Here is a 16,100-nt window from a genome sequence, read left to right on the forward strand (position 1 = left end):
AATATGCTTTACCCTTTCTGGAAATAAAATAAATGTTAAGACGTTCGAACGCCAAATAAAAAACGCGTTTTGTTTGTCCCGGCAGAGTCGCCGTAGTGAGACAGGCGCAACCGTGCGGTAAGTGAACCTCACCGCACTCCCGCTACTCGATCATTTAAAACAACAACAACAACCAAACAAATAGCGCAACAACAGTCGACGCATCCGTCGGCAACACAGCGGCCTCAGATGGGCGACGGGGTGCCACGCCTTCGTTGGGAGTAAAATAAAAGGCGACGTTTCGGACAAAAAAGGTCTGTTGCCCGAAACGTCGCCCGTTGTATATTGTGTCATTCTTAAGGGCCGCGGCGTTGACGTCCCGGAATGCGTTTGAGTTGCACGCGAACCCCGCGGTTGTAAACTGCAGTACTCTGCATAATAACAACGATACATAATGCAGCGATGGGCATCGCGTTGTCCGCGCTAGAATTTCGTGAAGCTTGCCCTACGGCGTTGGCGACCGGCCCGGGTCTATTCAATGTCCCGAAATAATGTAGGGGTTGGTGGTGGTGGTGGGCAAGCTACTTCAATCTACCTCTGCCCCCTACCCCCCCAGCAGTGGTAGTGTATATTTATGCGATCTAACCCCCCCCCTCCTCCCCAAAAAAACTATTATTAATGATATTGGTCGCGAAAGCCTACGTGTTAATCTCGTGTAGTGACATCGGGGATGCCACTGTATGTTGCCGGCTCGTGCCGTTTGATGTCCCTACATCGTGGACAGCACCGTGTGGGTGGCTGTGTAGTACCAGCCCTAGTGGGGCTTGGCGAGCACTGGGTTCGTGCGGGCACCACGCACAGCATGTGTTGTGGGGGCTCCCCCGAGGGGGAGGGGGTGAGCGTCAGCCCAGGGTCAAGGTTGCCCCGGGCCGTGGCACTCTGGTTGACCCCGTAGACACGTGATCCGGAATGTCCACACAGGGAGCCCCAGGTTGGGGAGACTGGTGGGTGATCACGTGTCTGGAGAGAGCTCTTGAGAAGGATTGAGAGGGAACGAGAATGCTCGAGAAGGCGGGCGGGGCCGAGGGCGGAGTGGCCCCGACCGGAGAGGGATATAAGGTGGGTCCCTGAGAGGGTCCAGGGTCTCTTCGTTGTACAAGCTGGAAGCGCTTCGTCCTATGGGGACCACGTGGTCGGAGACCCGAGCGAGGGTATAGTTTAGTTAGCTGGGTGGACACCACCCTGGGTTGTATCTGGTAAAGAAGGGGCAGTTACCCCTTTGTGTTACGAATAAAGGTGTTGCCTCTAAAAGGAACAACATCTGCGACTCAGTTGGACTCACTACACTAGTGTAGATGGGTAACACCACAATAACCACATTGCCTAAAGTGTGGGTGCGCTCACCTCGTCCAATTCATCTGGAAGAAGAGACCAAATACCCCCCAAAGAGCTCTCTCTAGTGGAGGTCCTTCCGCCAGCTGTTACCACCAGGGCTTCAAAGTGTTGCACTTTTAAGTGTGCATTGCGTGCATCGCTCCCGGTGCTACCTTGTGCTTGCTACGTTGTGTTAAACTCTTACATTTCATACAGTGCTGGCAGGCACCATCGTTGTCTGGCTGTCGCCTGATGATGCTTGTTGTAATTACCGGCAAAACTTCGTACTCAGATTGTAAATGTTGTGGATTTGCTCTCCAACGCACCAGTGTGCTGTACGAGTAACGAATTGGCATGTTCCGTTTACGTGACAAACCTTACTAATTGGCTGTGGCGGGTTTAACGACACATTTATGCTATCTAACCCGAACAAAAATCTATATAATGAACCATTGTAACTGTTTAGTTCACGAATGTGCTACCGCTGTTGCGAATTTGCAATCCGTGTAAAGCTTGAACGCGAATAGCATTGGTACTTCGCGTTGCTGTCGTGTAAAATTCTTTGGAAGAAACTCACCCCGAATATCTCGGATCTGGGAAGCTCAGCAGCCTGCATAGTTCTCGGATGTGCTACCACCGTGCACAGATTGTACTCGACCATGGTTTTACGTCAGGGGTCCTCAAACTTTTTAAACAGGGGGCCAGTTCACTGTCCCTCAGACCGTTGGAGGGCCGGACTATAGTTAAAAAAAACTATGAACAAATTCCTATGCACACTGCATATATCTTATTTTGAAGTGAAGAAACAAAACGGGAAAAATACAATATTTAAAATGAAGAACAAGTAAAGTTAAATCAACAAACTTGCCAGTATTTCAATGGGAACTATGGGCCTGCTTTTGGCTAATGAGATGGTCAATGTCCGGTTCCATATTTGTCACTGCTAGTCGTAACAAGTGATGCAAGTGTGCATCCGGTAGTCTAGATCTGGTTGGAGATTTCAAATGTTTCTGGAAAAAGTCTGTTCACAGACATAAGTGCTGCCAAAGATGGTTGCCATTTTGAGTGCATGGTTCCTGAGATGAGGATATGTCTCAGAGGGGAGAGATGCATAGAAATTATGAAGGCTGCTTGACTTGAATGCGTCTTTCAGAGAGTCACAATTCTGCAGTTCAGCCAGTTCCATTTGGTAAATTGTATCCACATTTTCAATGTGAATAGAAAATGGGTTATGAAAAAGCTGTATGTCCTGTTCATGGAGATGAAGCTCTTTAAATCTAAATTGGAACTCCTTTTGCAATTTTTCCAGTGAATCCACACATGTTTTGTTTGGGAATGCAACCAATGGTTTTTCCGCTAATAGATTTTGAGTTGTGGGGAGATGGCAGAAGTTTTCCTCCTTCACTTGTTTGATGAGGAGGCCTCATTTTACTTCAAATGCTTTGACATGTGATTCCTTGAAGTTGCACATTGAAACTGTTGAGTAGCTCTGTTACATCTGTCAGAAAGGCAAGGTGCCATTTCCATTCTGCATCATTGAGCTCTGGTACTTCTTTGTTTTTTGAAAGCAGAAAAGCTGTAATCTGTGGAAGTAAGTCATAGAAACGTTTCAAAACTCTCCCTCGACTCAGCCAACGGACTTCTGTGTGGTACAGAACATCTTCATATTCAACATTTAGCTCAGACAGAAATTCCTGAAATTGTCTGTGGTTTAGTGCATGAGCTCTAATGAAGTTAACACAAGATACCACAATTTTCATAACAGAGTCCCACTTCAGTGATTTACTACACAGCGCTTGTTGGTGGATGAGGCAGTGTATGGCTATTGGATGAGAATGGTTGTTTGTCCATCTCTTGGTTAATGCGAGCAATTACTCCTTTCTTAGACCCCACCATGCTAGGATCACCATCAGTTGTCACGCTGGCTAGTTTAGCCCAGTTCAGCTCCAAACCATTCACAGTTTGGCAAACCTTTTCATAGATATCCTCTCCTGTAGTTGTTCCTTTGATGCTTTGCAGTGCAGCAAGCTCTTCTGTGACTTTGAAATAGTCATTCGCCCCACGAATAAAAATTAAAAGTTGTGCAGAATCACGAACATCATTGCTTTCGTCGAGTGCCAAGGAAAAATAGGAAAGTTTTTTTGTGGAGTTTTACAAATGCTGATGCCAATTGTCTCCCATTTCTTCAATCCTCAGTGTAATTGTAGGTCCTGAAAGACTCACTGTACTAAATAAATCGGCCTTCTCTGGACACATCTCTTTGGCAACAGAAAGAAGGCATTCTTTAACAAATTCTCCCTCCACGAATGGTCTGCCAGTGCACACTATTAGCTTGGCAACTTGAAAACTTGCTCGCAGTGATGAAATATTTAGCTGCTTCTGCTTCACAAAAGTATTTTGCTGAGTTGTTAATGTATTTTTCAGTTTTAATATTTTATCTTTTCTCACTTCTCCGACCAAACAATCATATTTATCTTCATGTTGAGTTTCATAGTATCGACGTAAATTGTATTCTTTGAACACAGACACTATATTCTGGCATATCAGACACACAGCTCTTTCCTTGTACTGCATGAAAAAGTAATCATAAGTCCACTGTTATTTGAATATCCTACACTCCGAGTCAATTTTTCTCTTTCTTGACATCATTGTTTCCTAGGGAGTCAAAATTGCTATTAGTAAAATACCAATATATATACAGCGCTACAAAAACAATATACCAGCAATAACTTTGCCCACACAGAGACATACAGACTGCACTGCCCATCAATGCAGTCTGATTGGGGGAACTCCGCTTTTACCCCAGGCTCACACTGGTGCGGGTGCCATTAAAAAGTTAATTACACCTGCAGTTTTGTTCACAGATCGCAGTGCGGTGGGCACAATGAGTGCCCACCGCAGCAGCTCAATGAGTGCTCACCGCCGCAGCCCAATTAGTGCTCACCAGCGCAGCCCAATTAGTGCTCACAAGCGCAGCCCAATTAGTGACCATGGGCCGGATAAATGTCCTCAGCGGGCCGCATGTGGCCCGCGGGCCGTAGTTTGAGGACCCCTGCTTTACGTGATGGGCAGCAGAGAGAAAACACAGCCGAATCCATTGTTGTACTGCGATTTCTGTGCTCTCCCAGCCCTCGTCAACCCACCATGAGCATTATGGAATTATGGCGAATTTTGATCAGGTAACCCACAACCTGCATGGTGTGGGAAGGCCCTCATCTAGCAGTGGATTGACAATGGGCTGCACGTGACAAGCGTTATGGAATGTTCAGGTGCTGTGGACATAAGGCTTTAGAATAATTTTACAAGTTGTGCCATTTGCAACTCGCACATCCCAACTCCTGCATCGGGGGTGGACAATAATCTGACATCGCATGCATTTTTTTGATGAAATGTAAACTTTGCGTACGTGTTTGTGTGTTTAGCTGGCAAGTACAGGCCCGCGAGGGAGTGATCAGCGCTACACACGGGCGGCCTCTGCCGTCTCCCCCTGTGTGTTCACACACTGCACCAGGTACAAGTCTGTTCTCCCATAACGCATGTTTTCAATACACGATCAATGTATTAGGGAACACTTTTTTCTATAACGCGGATGCGAATTGGATATAACGTGGATATGAATTGGATATAACGCGGGTGTGAATTGGATTTAACGCGATCGTGTGAACGGAACGACGTCGCACGAGTAAGAATAAGCGGTCGTACGGCTGCCTCGGCATAGCATCACAAAAGGCATTGGGATGCTGCTGGATCCTTCTAGATGCTACCCATGCGCCTCAGTCTTTATTCAGCCTGCGAATGACCTCAACCTCTCGTTGCCTGATTGCATCTAAAATGAAATAATATTGCAGTTAATCAAATACAGTCTAGAGAAGTGCTGATGTTCATAGACTACAATGGAATTTTCAGCACTATATCTTGCCAACACTGCTGTATCTTGCCAACACTGCTCTGAACTCTAATTTTACCCAGGCACAAAACAGGGAATACACAGATGTATGATGTGAGCCCATAATTTAGTTGTACTATTCAGAGTTGGGCTTAATTGAGTTGCCCTGGGTGGCCCGGTACACCACATCCACGATGTAGAGTTTCCACTGCCCAAATCCTACCTCATCTGATAACATTTACATAAAAGTGGACATAGAAAGTCCTGCATTGTATTGTAATTTAACACCTAAGTTGTGAAGGTTCAACGAACACATGTTTGTTTTGTGAAAGTATGCTTTTCATTTGCCTTATACGCAAAGGTCCAGGGTACATTCATAAGTAGTGATTGAGCAAATGTTAAAACCCAAGGGCATGTGATGAGCAGAATCGTTCTAGCACTTATTGACATGACATTTCACTTGACAGTGGTAACACTGAAAGTTATATTCAAACACGTGACCTTTTGTCAGTAAGAAAAATATTGAAATGTGTCAGTGATGTATTAAAATTCGTGGTTAAATGGTCATTCCAAAAATATACAACATATTCTCAGAATATATATATATTTTTAAATACACAGGTTGAAAATACCTCTTTTATATATGTGTTATATTATCTGGGTGAGCACAAATTAAGATTAACATTCTCTTTTATAATAGACTATTATAATGTATATATTCACGTGGGTGTGTTTTTCTTCTTTGCTTTTCACATTTGTGATTTTAAACTGTGGCATTTGCACACGGTGATAAACTCTTGCAATTGGCATAATAGAGTCTTTCAACATCTGATTTACAGCTGGCAATGCGCTTTTTAAAATACGAAACATCACAAGTAGCTTGAAAGTTTGATCAAACTCAATCAAGATTTATTTTACGTGCCAATATCACCCACAATAAACAGGAGCGGTACAGGAGGGCATGGAGCAACAGGAATAAAAAAAATCCCATCAGGACCTCAGCGGCTAACGCCGACCGAGCCAAGTAAATTGCAACTGCATGCAAACTAAATTGCAACCGTGTGCAACGAATAGCGTGAACTGGTTCAGTGGCAAACACAGTGAACACAAGGCTACCCAAACAGTAATGTGCTCTGCACTTTGTGTAACATTATCTTTTTTGTTGCATCGCAGTGAAAACGTGATCATGAATTCGGATCAAGGCAGCGTGATTGCAAAGGATCGGAGTGGTGTGGAGGATCGGGGCTCCATGACTGTGAATGATCACAATGCCCAAGACGGTGTTGTGCCTGCTCATAAGACAAGGTATGGTCCCATATAACCAAACTGGGAAAGTGCTGATATATGCTCCAAATATATATAGTAGTATATGTCAAATCCTATAATGTTTAGGATTCTTTCAGGAGGATCCTGCTTTGGATGTTACATTATTTTCATATTGAGTATGTTTACATGTAGGAGAAGTTGGGATATTAGGAACATCCATATATGAGAGAACACTCCCATAGACAGATCAGAGATTTACTTGACAACAGCTTGTAATCGAGTGTTGTTGGAGGCAGGTTTGGTGGATGTCGTAGAATTAACGGATACAAAGTGCCGAGTAGATGGCAGTAGAGAATATATCACTGGATTTTCGAATATATCACTGGATTTTACTTTGGATGCTTGGATTCAAGGTTTAAATGGGCTTGCTCGCAATACATTTATGAGTTAATTCAACCATACACTGCACTGAATTGGCATATGTGTCCATTTCGTTTTAATGTGTTTCACACTAGAAAGGAAACTAGAATATCAAGAGAAAACCCACATGCATGTGGTGATTACACTTGTACTGGCATCTCAGGGCTATGAACTCGTAGCGCAACAAGTGTTTCAATGCGCACGATAATGTTTGCATATTCCAACAACTCCTACAAATCACTGGATCGAAGACATTTACCACCACACCTGTAATATTAAGGGTGTTGAAGAAATCGAACCTCTCTTTGGTTATCACCAACAGCCACAATGCTGTCCTAACTCCGATGTACACTGTGCCTTGCGCGTGTACATGCAGAAAGCTGCTGCCCAGCCTGAAATTGAAGCGGCCACAGGAGCTGGTGCTGGTAATCGGCACGGGCATCAGCGCTGCCGTAGCGCCGTGCGTGCCCGCGCTTAAGTCCTGGAAGGGCCTCATTCAGGCGCTGCTCGACGCCTCGGGCGAGTTCGACCTCCTGGAGGACGAAGAGATCAAGCGCTTTCACCGCAGCCTGCAGGAGGACCGCGACCTCGTGCATGTGGCCCACGACCTCATCCAGAAGCTGTCCCCGGTGTGAAAAGGGAATTGCTGTGAAACCTATCTCACTGGGGTTGTGCGTGTCGAGGCATGGTACTTGCAATATGTGTTGTTAATGAGGATATAGGTAGGAAACAAGGCTGCTGTATAATTGAACACATACGTAGTGTGTTATACGGAGGCACACACTGGAGTTTGAGGCAACACGTTTATTTAACGACCAAACAGGGCTAACTACATAAACATACACTGGTTCTACATCTAGGTGATAACTACACGGTTAACTAGACCACAACGGGGTAACTACATAACCGGGTCGGTCAGTAACACACTGCCCGACCCACGATGCCGAGTGTAACATCGAAGACCGAGGATCGAAGAGACGTAGCACCGACGGATTCCATTCCAACAGAGGACTGCCCCTTTATACTCCTGAGCGTGGCCTGGCTCCGCCCTCGGCCACGCCCCCTTCTAGATCCTACTAGAAGGCTCTGGCCCATATCACGTGTCCCTCGAGCCCCCTTTTGAGCCCCCTTGCTACCCTGCCCCGGCCACGTGCCCTCTCGGGTTCACACAGAGTATCACGTCCTCACTTGCTCTCTCTCGGACCCTCACCAGAACTATACCCCCTAGGGCCCGCTTCCATGCCATATCCACTCTGGTGCCAGAGAGAGACTCAAGACGTACATTTCCACTCTTCTGACAGTAGCTAGTGCTAAACACCATAGTGACTCCATATAAGTCACTACACATACACTAAATAACAGGTTAATTTTGAACCATATCTTAACCTGTTAAACCCTTTTCTAAATCACCTAATTACCAAGTGAAATCCCCAAATCACCATAAATCAGCGTTAGTTATCGTGAGATTATGAGGATCGTGCCTGGTTATTGCTTGGACGGTGGTCATCAATGTTTATTAGGATTTGAGTTGTAGGCATGGGGATTTGAGCTTAGAGGGCTTAAATATGCCAGTAGATGTTCCTGCAGCAATGGATGCAGTCCACCATTAGATTTAGTCCATACACTGGATGATTATGTAGATTAAATGTAACTGGAGAGCTCCTGAGTGTTTTCTGCCAAAGGTCTCAGTGCAGGACCCTGCTCAAAATAGACTCTTAACACTCGGTGAGGCTTTCCTATGCACACAGCATTATCATTGTTAATATTTGGTGCTTGTTCGACTTGTTCGACTTTACAGAAAGAACCAAAGAGTATAATAACAGTAACATTTAAAATCCTGTTTTTGTTTCAATTTCTCATTCTTCCCACGATTGGGGGCACAAGCGCACGGGGAACGTGCGCTCCACCTTCTTCAAGGACTGTCTCTACGACGTCTTCGAGGGTCTCGAGAGCAAGATGGAGGAGACGGGCAAGTGCCTGCTGCAGTCTGTGCTGCAGCTCATGGATCACGGCGCCCTGGTGCTCACCACCAACTTTGACAACCTCCTGGAGATCTACGGCACGCAGCGCGGCAAGGCCCTCGAGTCTCTGGACCTGACCGACGAGAAGAACGTGCGTGAGCCTAAGCCTGCATGTTTCCACTGCAGTGGCCATGTTCCCTTAGCTGCGATGGCCTTTTACGTTTGAGTCCACAGCTTACCTTGTTCAAATCATGTCTGTGAACACATTCCTGCGGAGGGAGCTGGTAGGAACGTTCGGTTGCTCGGTCAATGGCCAGGGTCAACGGCGGCATGGTGTATTCCGCAAATATGGCCGACTGTGAGGGCGGGCACAAGCCGGCATGAGTAGGTTAAACGTTGAGTTTTATAAGGTCACCACGGGGTAACCAGCCCCTCCCCACCCAGCCCCACCCCTCCCACCCCCCAGCCAGCCCGACCCTCACCACCCAGCCCCTCCCCACCCTCCCCACCCAGCCCCTCCCCACCCTCCCCTCTCCACCCAGCCCCACCCCTCCCATTTTTGGATGCACGACGGACGGACACAATAATTCCCTGTGGGCTGGTGTAACCAGGAGGTTCCTACCAATATGATACATTTATTCAAAGTGTAGACCAGCGTTAGTTATCTCAGCCCCTTTTTGTATCACGGATTTTTCCTATTTTATCGCCAGATAGGCATTTAACCAGGCAGGTAGCTGAGGCTCTCAATCGAAAGATTGCGATCAAATTATGCTTGAGGGTTGACTCAGTGCATCTTCCCTCCGCGGGGCAATAACATGAGCACCACTTTGTGGGGAAGTCAGCAGTGGTTGTCCTATGGACAAACTCACCGCTGCCATAGGAATGACACATTTTCACAACTGGCTCAGGGCTGTAAACAGCAGATGAGTACTGCGTCAACACTTATTTGAGCAGGAAATCACTTTGACTTGAGCTCCGCAATTGAATTAAAGTTATGATATGAATATTATTTTAGAATTGCTTCCATGAGTAGAGCATCTCAATGTCAAGTGATAACCCTCAACAATTATACTACAAAACTACTTCTGAAGTCACTTCAATAATGGTGTATTGCTCAACACTAGATAGTACTCCTTCATGCCACAAGTCAGTCCTATGGGATATAAATGTTAGCGACTATAGGTGAAAGATTAGGCAGAATTAGACAAAAAAACATGAGATAATTTTTGATGCTATCTTATAACATCGATGCTATCGTTAAAGACTGATAACAGGACTGAGCAATCAATAGTTTCACCATGGGTGGCTGCCTCGATTTGAACTTTGGACATCAGTGGCATTGGCTCTTTATGACCCCGCTAAGCCAGTGTTCTGCATTTTTACTGCTACAGTGGACATCGCCTTACCCAAATTTATGTGGGAGTACTACAGTGCAAATCACTCCTTTCACCTGAACAGTTGTCCCCGTGTAAGTCTTGGATAATACGATACATTTAGCACAACTGCCGAACCATCCACGGAAATTGCTGGGATAACAATGAATCTACTGCTATTCCTTGTTCACTCTTTTCGATACAAAGGCTTGGATCATAGGATTAATTGACTACTTTCAGAAGACCATGTTGAAGTTCCCCTGACGTCATTCTCAACGAGTAGGCCATTCTTTGCCGAGAGCAAATTACTCATAATTTACATTTATACAGTAAAACCTTGGATTGCGAGTAACTTGGTCTGCGAGTGTTTTGCAAGACGAGCAAATTTTTTTAAGAAATATTAATTTGATAAACGAGCGATGTCTTGCAATACGAGTACTGTAGTACGTACAGTATACGCTTTGTCTGCCGAGCATCACGTGATCACAACTAAGCCAATGGTTTTTCTCTCTCTCTCGCTGCGGGATTGTGGGTAATCGTCTCCCATGCTCGGTCTCAGTCGACGTGCCTCACTCGTATAGTCAACTTCCGTGCGAGCGTACAGTATACTGTTTACTATAGTGTTGTGACCACGTGTGTGTGCGTAAAGCATTTTTTTAATTTTGTGTCCAGGTGTAGTGACTTCTTTAGTAACTGTACTGCAAGTGAAAGTCGTCCGACACAATAACCCTCCTCTCCTCTCTCTCGTCTCCCTCACACCAGCCACGATTAAATTAAATTAATAAATTTGATTACTTTCTATTAAATGTAAATAATACAAATATAAAAAGGTATTTTGTATTATTCATTTTTTTTTATACAGTATTTTTGGGTTGTGGAACGAATCATCTGAGTTTACATTATTTCTTATGGGGAAATTCGCTTTGATATACGAGTGCTTTGGATTATGAACACGTTTCCGGAACGAATTATGCTCGCAATCCAAGGTTTTACTGTATTTGCAACGTTTGCATGGATAATAATTAATATTTGATATAGCACCCTTTACACCAGGTCATCTCAGAATGCTTTACATCAATCTCATAAAATATGATTTCGAATCGAAAGGCCACCCCCAATGGCAGCTGTCCCTGTGGGCACAAGGTGACTTAGAACCTGGCTTGGAAATCGCCATTTGCCTGCCAGTAGTGTGCAATTTTTCAATGTGTTATTCCAAATTGAGTAATTTGTTGGTAGTTTTTAAACTTGTAAAAAGTGTACACTCCCGCCAGCACACAGTGGCTTGCTCATTTCAAATGACATCAGGGGATATTTAACATCCACTGTGAAGCAGACAGCACGTAGTATTTTTATGGTTATTACGCCCATAGTAATAACCAGTGCTGCCATCTGACTTGAACTTGTGAATCTCTGCAACAAGTGGTGAATTGTCTACTTGCTGGGCCATGTCACTGCCTCATGGATAAGAGGTCATTCTTCACACCCATGTCGAGGCTCGAATGATTTGATTAAATGTCTTGCGGATCATAGGATTTTGCACAAATATCTTCTGGGGCATAGATAAGAATAGATTATAGGTATACAAATAAGAGGAGTTTTGCTGTATTGTTAAGTTAGGGTAAAGCCTTATTTTCAAATGTAATTGTTGTTGACACCAGTAAACTCAGTTTAAATTTTGTGTTCGTCTGAAAAATATAAACACGTATTATTGTCTCACGACACATTTATATTGGTGTCCCTGGAGAGTATATATAATGCCACCCCCAAATATATTACAATTGTACTCTCAGTTGGATTTCATTACTCAAATATATTTTCCTTAAGAACTTTAACATCAAACCGTGTTACTTCCTGTGAGGGAACATCCTCTGGAGGTCATCCAAAAATCAATAGGCCACTTTTCTTCATGAGGTGGCATACTTGTAAAATGTCCTGCCAATAGCTGGGAGCTAAACGTCTTGACTGGTCTCAAGCAAAGGTAATACATTCATCAATCTATTCACAGCTTCCTTTTTGCTTTCATGTGCACAGGTTCTTGAGTGGTCACAAGAAAAGAGGCCATTCAGCGTGCTGCACATTCACGGTGTCTACACCAACCCGACCGGCATTGCACTGCACCCGGCTGGCTACAAGAACATCTTGCGCAACACGGAAGTAATGGTTCGTGATTGTACTGTGACCACACTCCCCTTGGTCAGCCGAGGCTTCCTCTAGTGCAGTGGTTCTTAACCTGGGTTCGATCGAACCCCAGGGGTTCGGTGAGTCAGTCTCAGGGGTTCGGCGGAGGTTAAGACACACACCCGACTCGTATGATTGTGCACCAGTAAAACATATACCTATGTTTTTAATTTGAAAAAATCATATTTAATTTTTCCAATTAATAAGGGTTCGGTGAATGCGCATGTGAAACTGGTGGGGTTCGGTACCTCCAAAAAGGTTAAGAACCACTGCTCTAGTGCCTTCGTGCATGTGGCCTTGCAGTGGTCTTTCCACCTGCCAGTCCCTCACTGTGTATTTTATCCGAGGTAGCTTTCATTCTTTCCAGTGTTAGATGTTGGACATCCAGTCAGCCTAAGCATATATATTTCATCTTATTGAGCATTGAATATTAGAGGTGTATTGATGAAATTGATCTATATCTATTGTTAGGATTTCAATATTATACTTGCCTTGAATCGTGTGTGTAAGAATTCACATTTGTTGTATTGTCATATCAAGGTGTCTTGTTCATACCAAGTGCTGTTGATACCCTGATACATAATATTTGGTGAAACCAAAGTTGCAGGTGACTGATACCCTTCATGCAGGCTTTGGAGACAGAATTTAGAGACAAAACTTAGAACACGATTAATGTTGATGACCCGGTGATATGCATGTTAAGTAGACATGTTCCCCATATTTGTGCTATATGAATCCAAATTGTATCAGGATCCCTTGATGACTGTGTCCACAGAATTCCATCCAAACTTTGTACGAGACCAAGTCCTTCCTGTTCCTGGGGTGCGGCCGCACTCTGGAGGACCCCACATTCCAATCGCTGTTCCTGGAAGCGCTGCGCAACAAGTCGGACCTAGAACACTTCATGCTAGTCTGCAGGGACAACCCGGAGAACTTCAAGAAGCTTCGTGAAAACATGCTGGACAAAGGCATCAAAGTGATCTCTTACGGCGATGATTACTGCTACTTGCCCGAATACCTGGAGAGACTGGCCAATGAGATTTGCCAAATAGGACGCATCTGAGTGCAACCAGTAGCCTTGGCCTATAAGCCTAGCGTTTACATTTGAAGGTTCATTCTCGTGTACGTTCATTCGCAAGTATGTGGTAGTGGTACAGGGTGATGTGGGTTGTTAGGACACTGAGCCAGCACCTGTTGATTCCAGCACTGGGAAATGAGTTATCGTTACCCCTGTGCACCGAGTGTTTACGCCCGAGTGGGCTGTATTCATTCATGAGGTGACAGTCTTGAAGGTAGAACAAAATGCTTACACAGTTGAGTCTTTACTCGACAGGTATGCATACATTTGATGAGATTATAGGGGAATTATTGTGTCTGTGAGGTTGCTGACTGTCAGGATGTAGAAAGTGGTCCTGACAATGATGTACAATGGAAACAACATTAATATTTGTTTTCACTGGAACCTATTATGGTAAGTGAAATTATACATTTTTAAATGATAATTGCAAATTAAGTGATTGTAAAAAAAACTGGTATAGTTAGCACTGAACAAACTGATATTACAAAATCCACAGACTGTCACTTGAAGTACCATGTGGGCTATTTCTATCTCTTAGCCTTAATTTTTCCATCAAAGAAACACTATGCAGTGATAAGTATGAACAACATTCACAAAAATGCTACTTCTTCCTACACCTATATTCATCTTTTTAAGAGTTAGAAAATAATTATCTGATATGTTGGTATTTACATCGTTTGCTGTTGTATATCGTATTGGAATTCTTCTAAATTGACCACATTGTGCAATGAGTTAGCTCAGATTTTAAAGGGAATATCAAATGACTAGAGTTTAAATAAGTTTAAAAGGATTGCATTTTATATTTTAACTGGACAGATGTTATTTACTTCATTTGTGAGTATGTAATTATAATTGCGTTTTAACTACGCATAAAAATATCCATGGTATACCAGTGTATTGCAATTCCTAAGGGATGTTGTGCAAGTCATTAAATGCCATTGCATTTCAGAATAATTATGGACTTTTCTTGTGTCAGTAATATCAACGGGGGGGCCACTTGGTCCTAAACTGGGTGCATGCCAGCAAAAAAGGGACACGAATACCTCATCATGCAAGATTTAACAGAATAAAGCGTGATGCCACATTCAACTAAATGCATGTTTACATAGCTATCATAAGTCAGCTAAGTGCACACTACTTAAATATATGTATTTGGACTGCACCTTAAACATTTTTTGGAATGAATCTGCATTTGAAGATGTGAGGTGTAATTGTTAATTATAATTAAATATTGGTTAAAGGAATTGGGCGTGGGTTGGGAGCGAAACGAGAGATATAAGCAAACATCACATTGCTGTATCGTCCTGGAAATCTTGAGACCCAGCGATGCTTTCATGAGTACATCCAAAAAAATACAAAATCAGTAATACCCCGATTTTCGTCTTCCCCATTTTACGTAGTTTCGCAAATACGTCGTCACTTTATTAATACCATGACCTGATTTGCATCACCTGAACCCCATACTTGCGTCGTTGGCAGCATAATCCGTCCTTTCTCGTATCCATCACCCCAGCCTTTGCCCCCACCTCCACTGTGCACTAGCTACTTTGCATCGTTCATAAATACACGTCATGTATACTACAATGTACTATTTACAGTATTTTGTTGATTTCGAAAAATTGCTTTGCTTTACGTTTTGATATTCGTCCCACCTTTCAGGAACGCATTCCCGACGTAAACCGGGGTATTGCTGTGACTTGCCAGGTGGTAATGGGGCTTAGTGCAATAGAATCACAATTGGAGGGCTCGCTTTTCATATCTCGGACATGGACAGCCCATCCTTCCAGTGTCAATAAAATAAGTACTGCTTTGGATCAGTGGCTATTCTGTCCAGTGATTGACCTCGCACAAAAGGAATGTAGCATTTCCACCACTGGCTGAGGACCACAAACATGAGCCACCACCCATTGCTCATTTGAACAGAGAAACACATGACAGGTATTCATGGTAATTGTTGACAATACAAGTTAAGAGTTGTTGGGCAGTAGCTGCATATGCAAAACTTCATGTCAAGGCATGCATGATGGCTTGTCTCACTGGTATAAAGTGTCGTCAAAATGCTTGTGGTAATGATGTGCTTATGTAAGATTGGTGAAAAGTTAATAAATATATTAACATGTTTTTGTTTACAAACATTTCACAGCAAGCGACATTGTTATCCTTCAATAAGCATGCAAATGTAGATGAATAGTGTGTTTCCTTTGAGCCATGTACTCTATTCCCAACGATGATGGCAAAAGTACATTCATTATCAATAATGCAGCCAGGGTAGTTATTCCACAGCGGAATTAGAAGATATTTTCAAAACAATGGATTGAAATATTAACCATGATATATGCATTTAACCACCGATATAAATTGACTTCACAAAGTGATAAAATAAAAATGCAGCAATGTGAAGATCAAATATTAACAAAAGATAGTTTTACTATCACATTGAAGCATAGCAAATGAACCACTCCCATCACCCCTGCTCCTTCACACGTGGAACAAGCTAAAGTATGGTGAACTTCTTTTGCACCGTACGTAGCCAACCGTGTTAATCGGAGGTACGGGGGAAGGACAACGAACTACAGTATATCCAA

At 43.6% G+C, this 16,100-nt stretch overlaps 1 protein-coding gene across 3 annotated transcripts; it reads left to right on the plus strand.

Moving 5' to 3' along the window:
- The first annotated feature begins 75 nt into the window (after positions 1 to 75).
- Positions 76 to 15,616, plus strand: LOC144943001 (protein FAM118B-like). 3 transcript variants are annotated; one of them, XM_078870118.1, is made up of 7 exons: positions 76 to 117; positions 4,776 to 4,864; positions 6,413 to 6,544; positions 7,302 to 7,554; positions 8,810 to 9,037; positions 12,291 to 12,419; positions 13,213 to 15,616. In XM_078870118.1, the coding sequence occupies exons 3-7, from the start codon at positions 6,426 to 6,428 to the stop codon at positions 13,498 to 13,500; spliced, it is 1,017 nt and encodes a 338-aa protein (XP_078726244.1). In that variant the 5' UTR covers positions 76 to 117; positions 4,776 to 4,864; positions 6,413 to 6,425; the 3' UTR covers positions 13,501 to 15,616. The 3 variants fall into 3 exon arrangements, with proteins under 3 accessions (XP_078726244.1, XP_078726246.1, XP_078726245.1); XM_078870120.1 differs by having other exon boundaries at positions 12,291 to 12,413; XM_078870119.1 differs by lacking the exon at positions 76 to 117 and adding an exon at positions 171 to 293.
- The last annotated feature ends 484 nt before the right edge of the window (positions 15,617 to 16,100 follow it).

This window comes from Lampetra fluviatilis, chromosome 29, assembly GCF_964198595.1.
Source record: "Lampetra fluviatilis chromosome 29, kcLamFluv1.1, whole genome shotgun sequence".
In the NCBI taxonomy this organism is placed as follows: domain Eukaryota; kingdom Metazoa; phylum Chordata; class Hyperoartia; order Petromyzontiformes; family Petromyzontidae; genus Lampetra; species Lampetra fluviatilis.

Coding starts and splice junctions, on each gene's coding strand:
- LOC144943001 (XM_078870118.1), top strand. CDS start 6,426: ATGAATTCGGATCAAGGCAGCGTGATTGCAAAGGATCGGAGTGGTGTG. Junction 7,555..8,809: donor TCATCCAGAAGCTGTCCCCG/GTGTGAAAAGGG, acceptor TGGGGGCACAAG/CGCACGGGGAACGTGCGCTC. Junction 9,038..12,290: donor ACCTGACCGACGAGAAGAAC/GTGCGTGAGCCT, acceptor TCATGTGCACAG/GTTCTTGAGTGGTCACAAGA.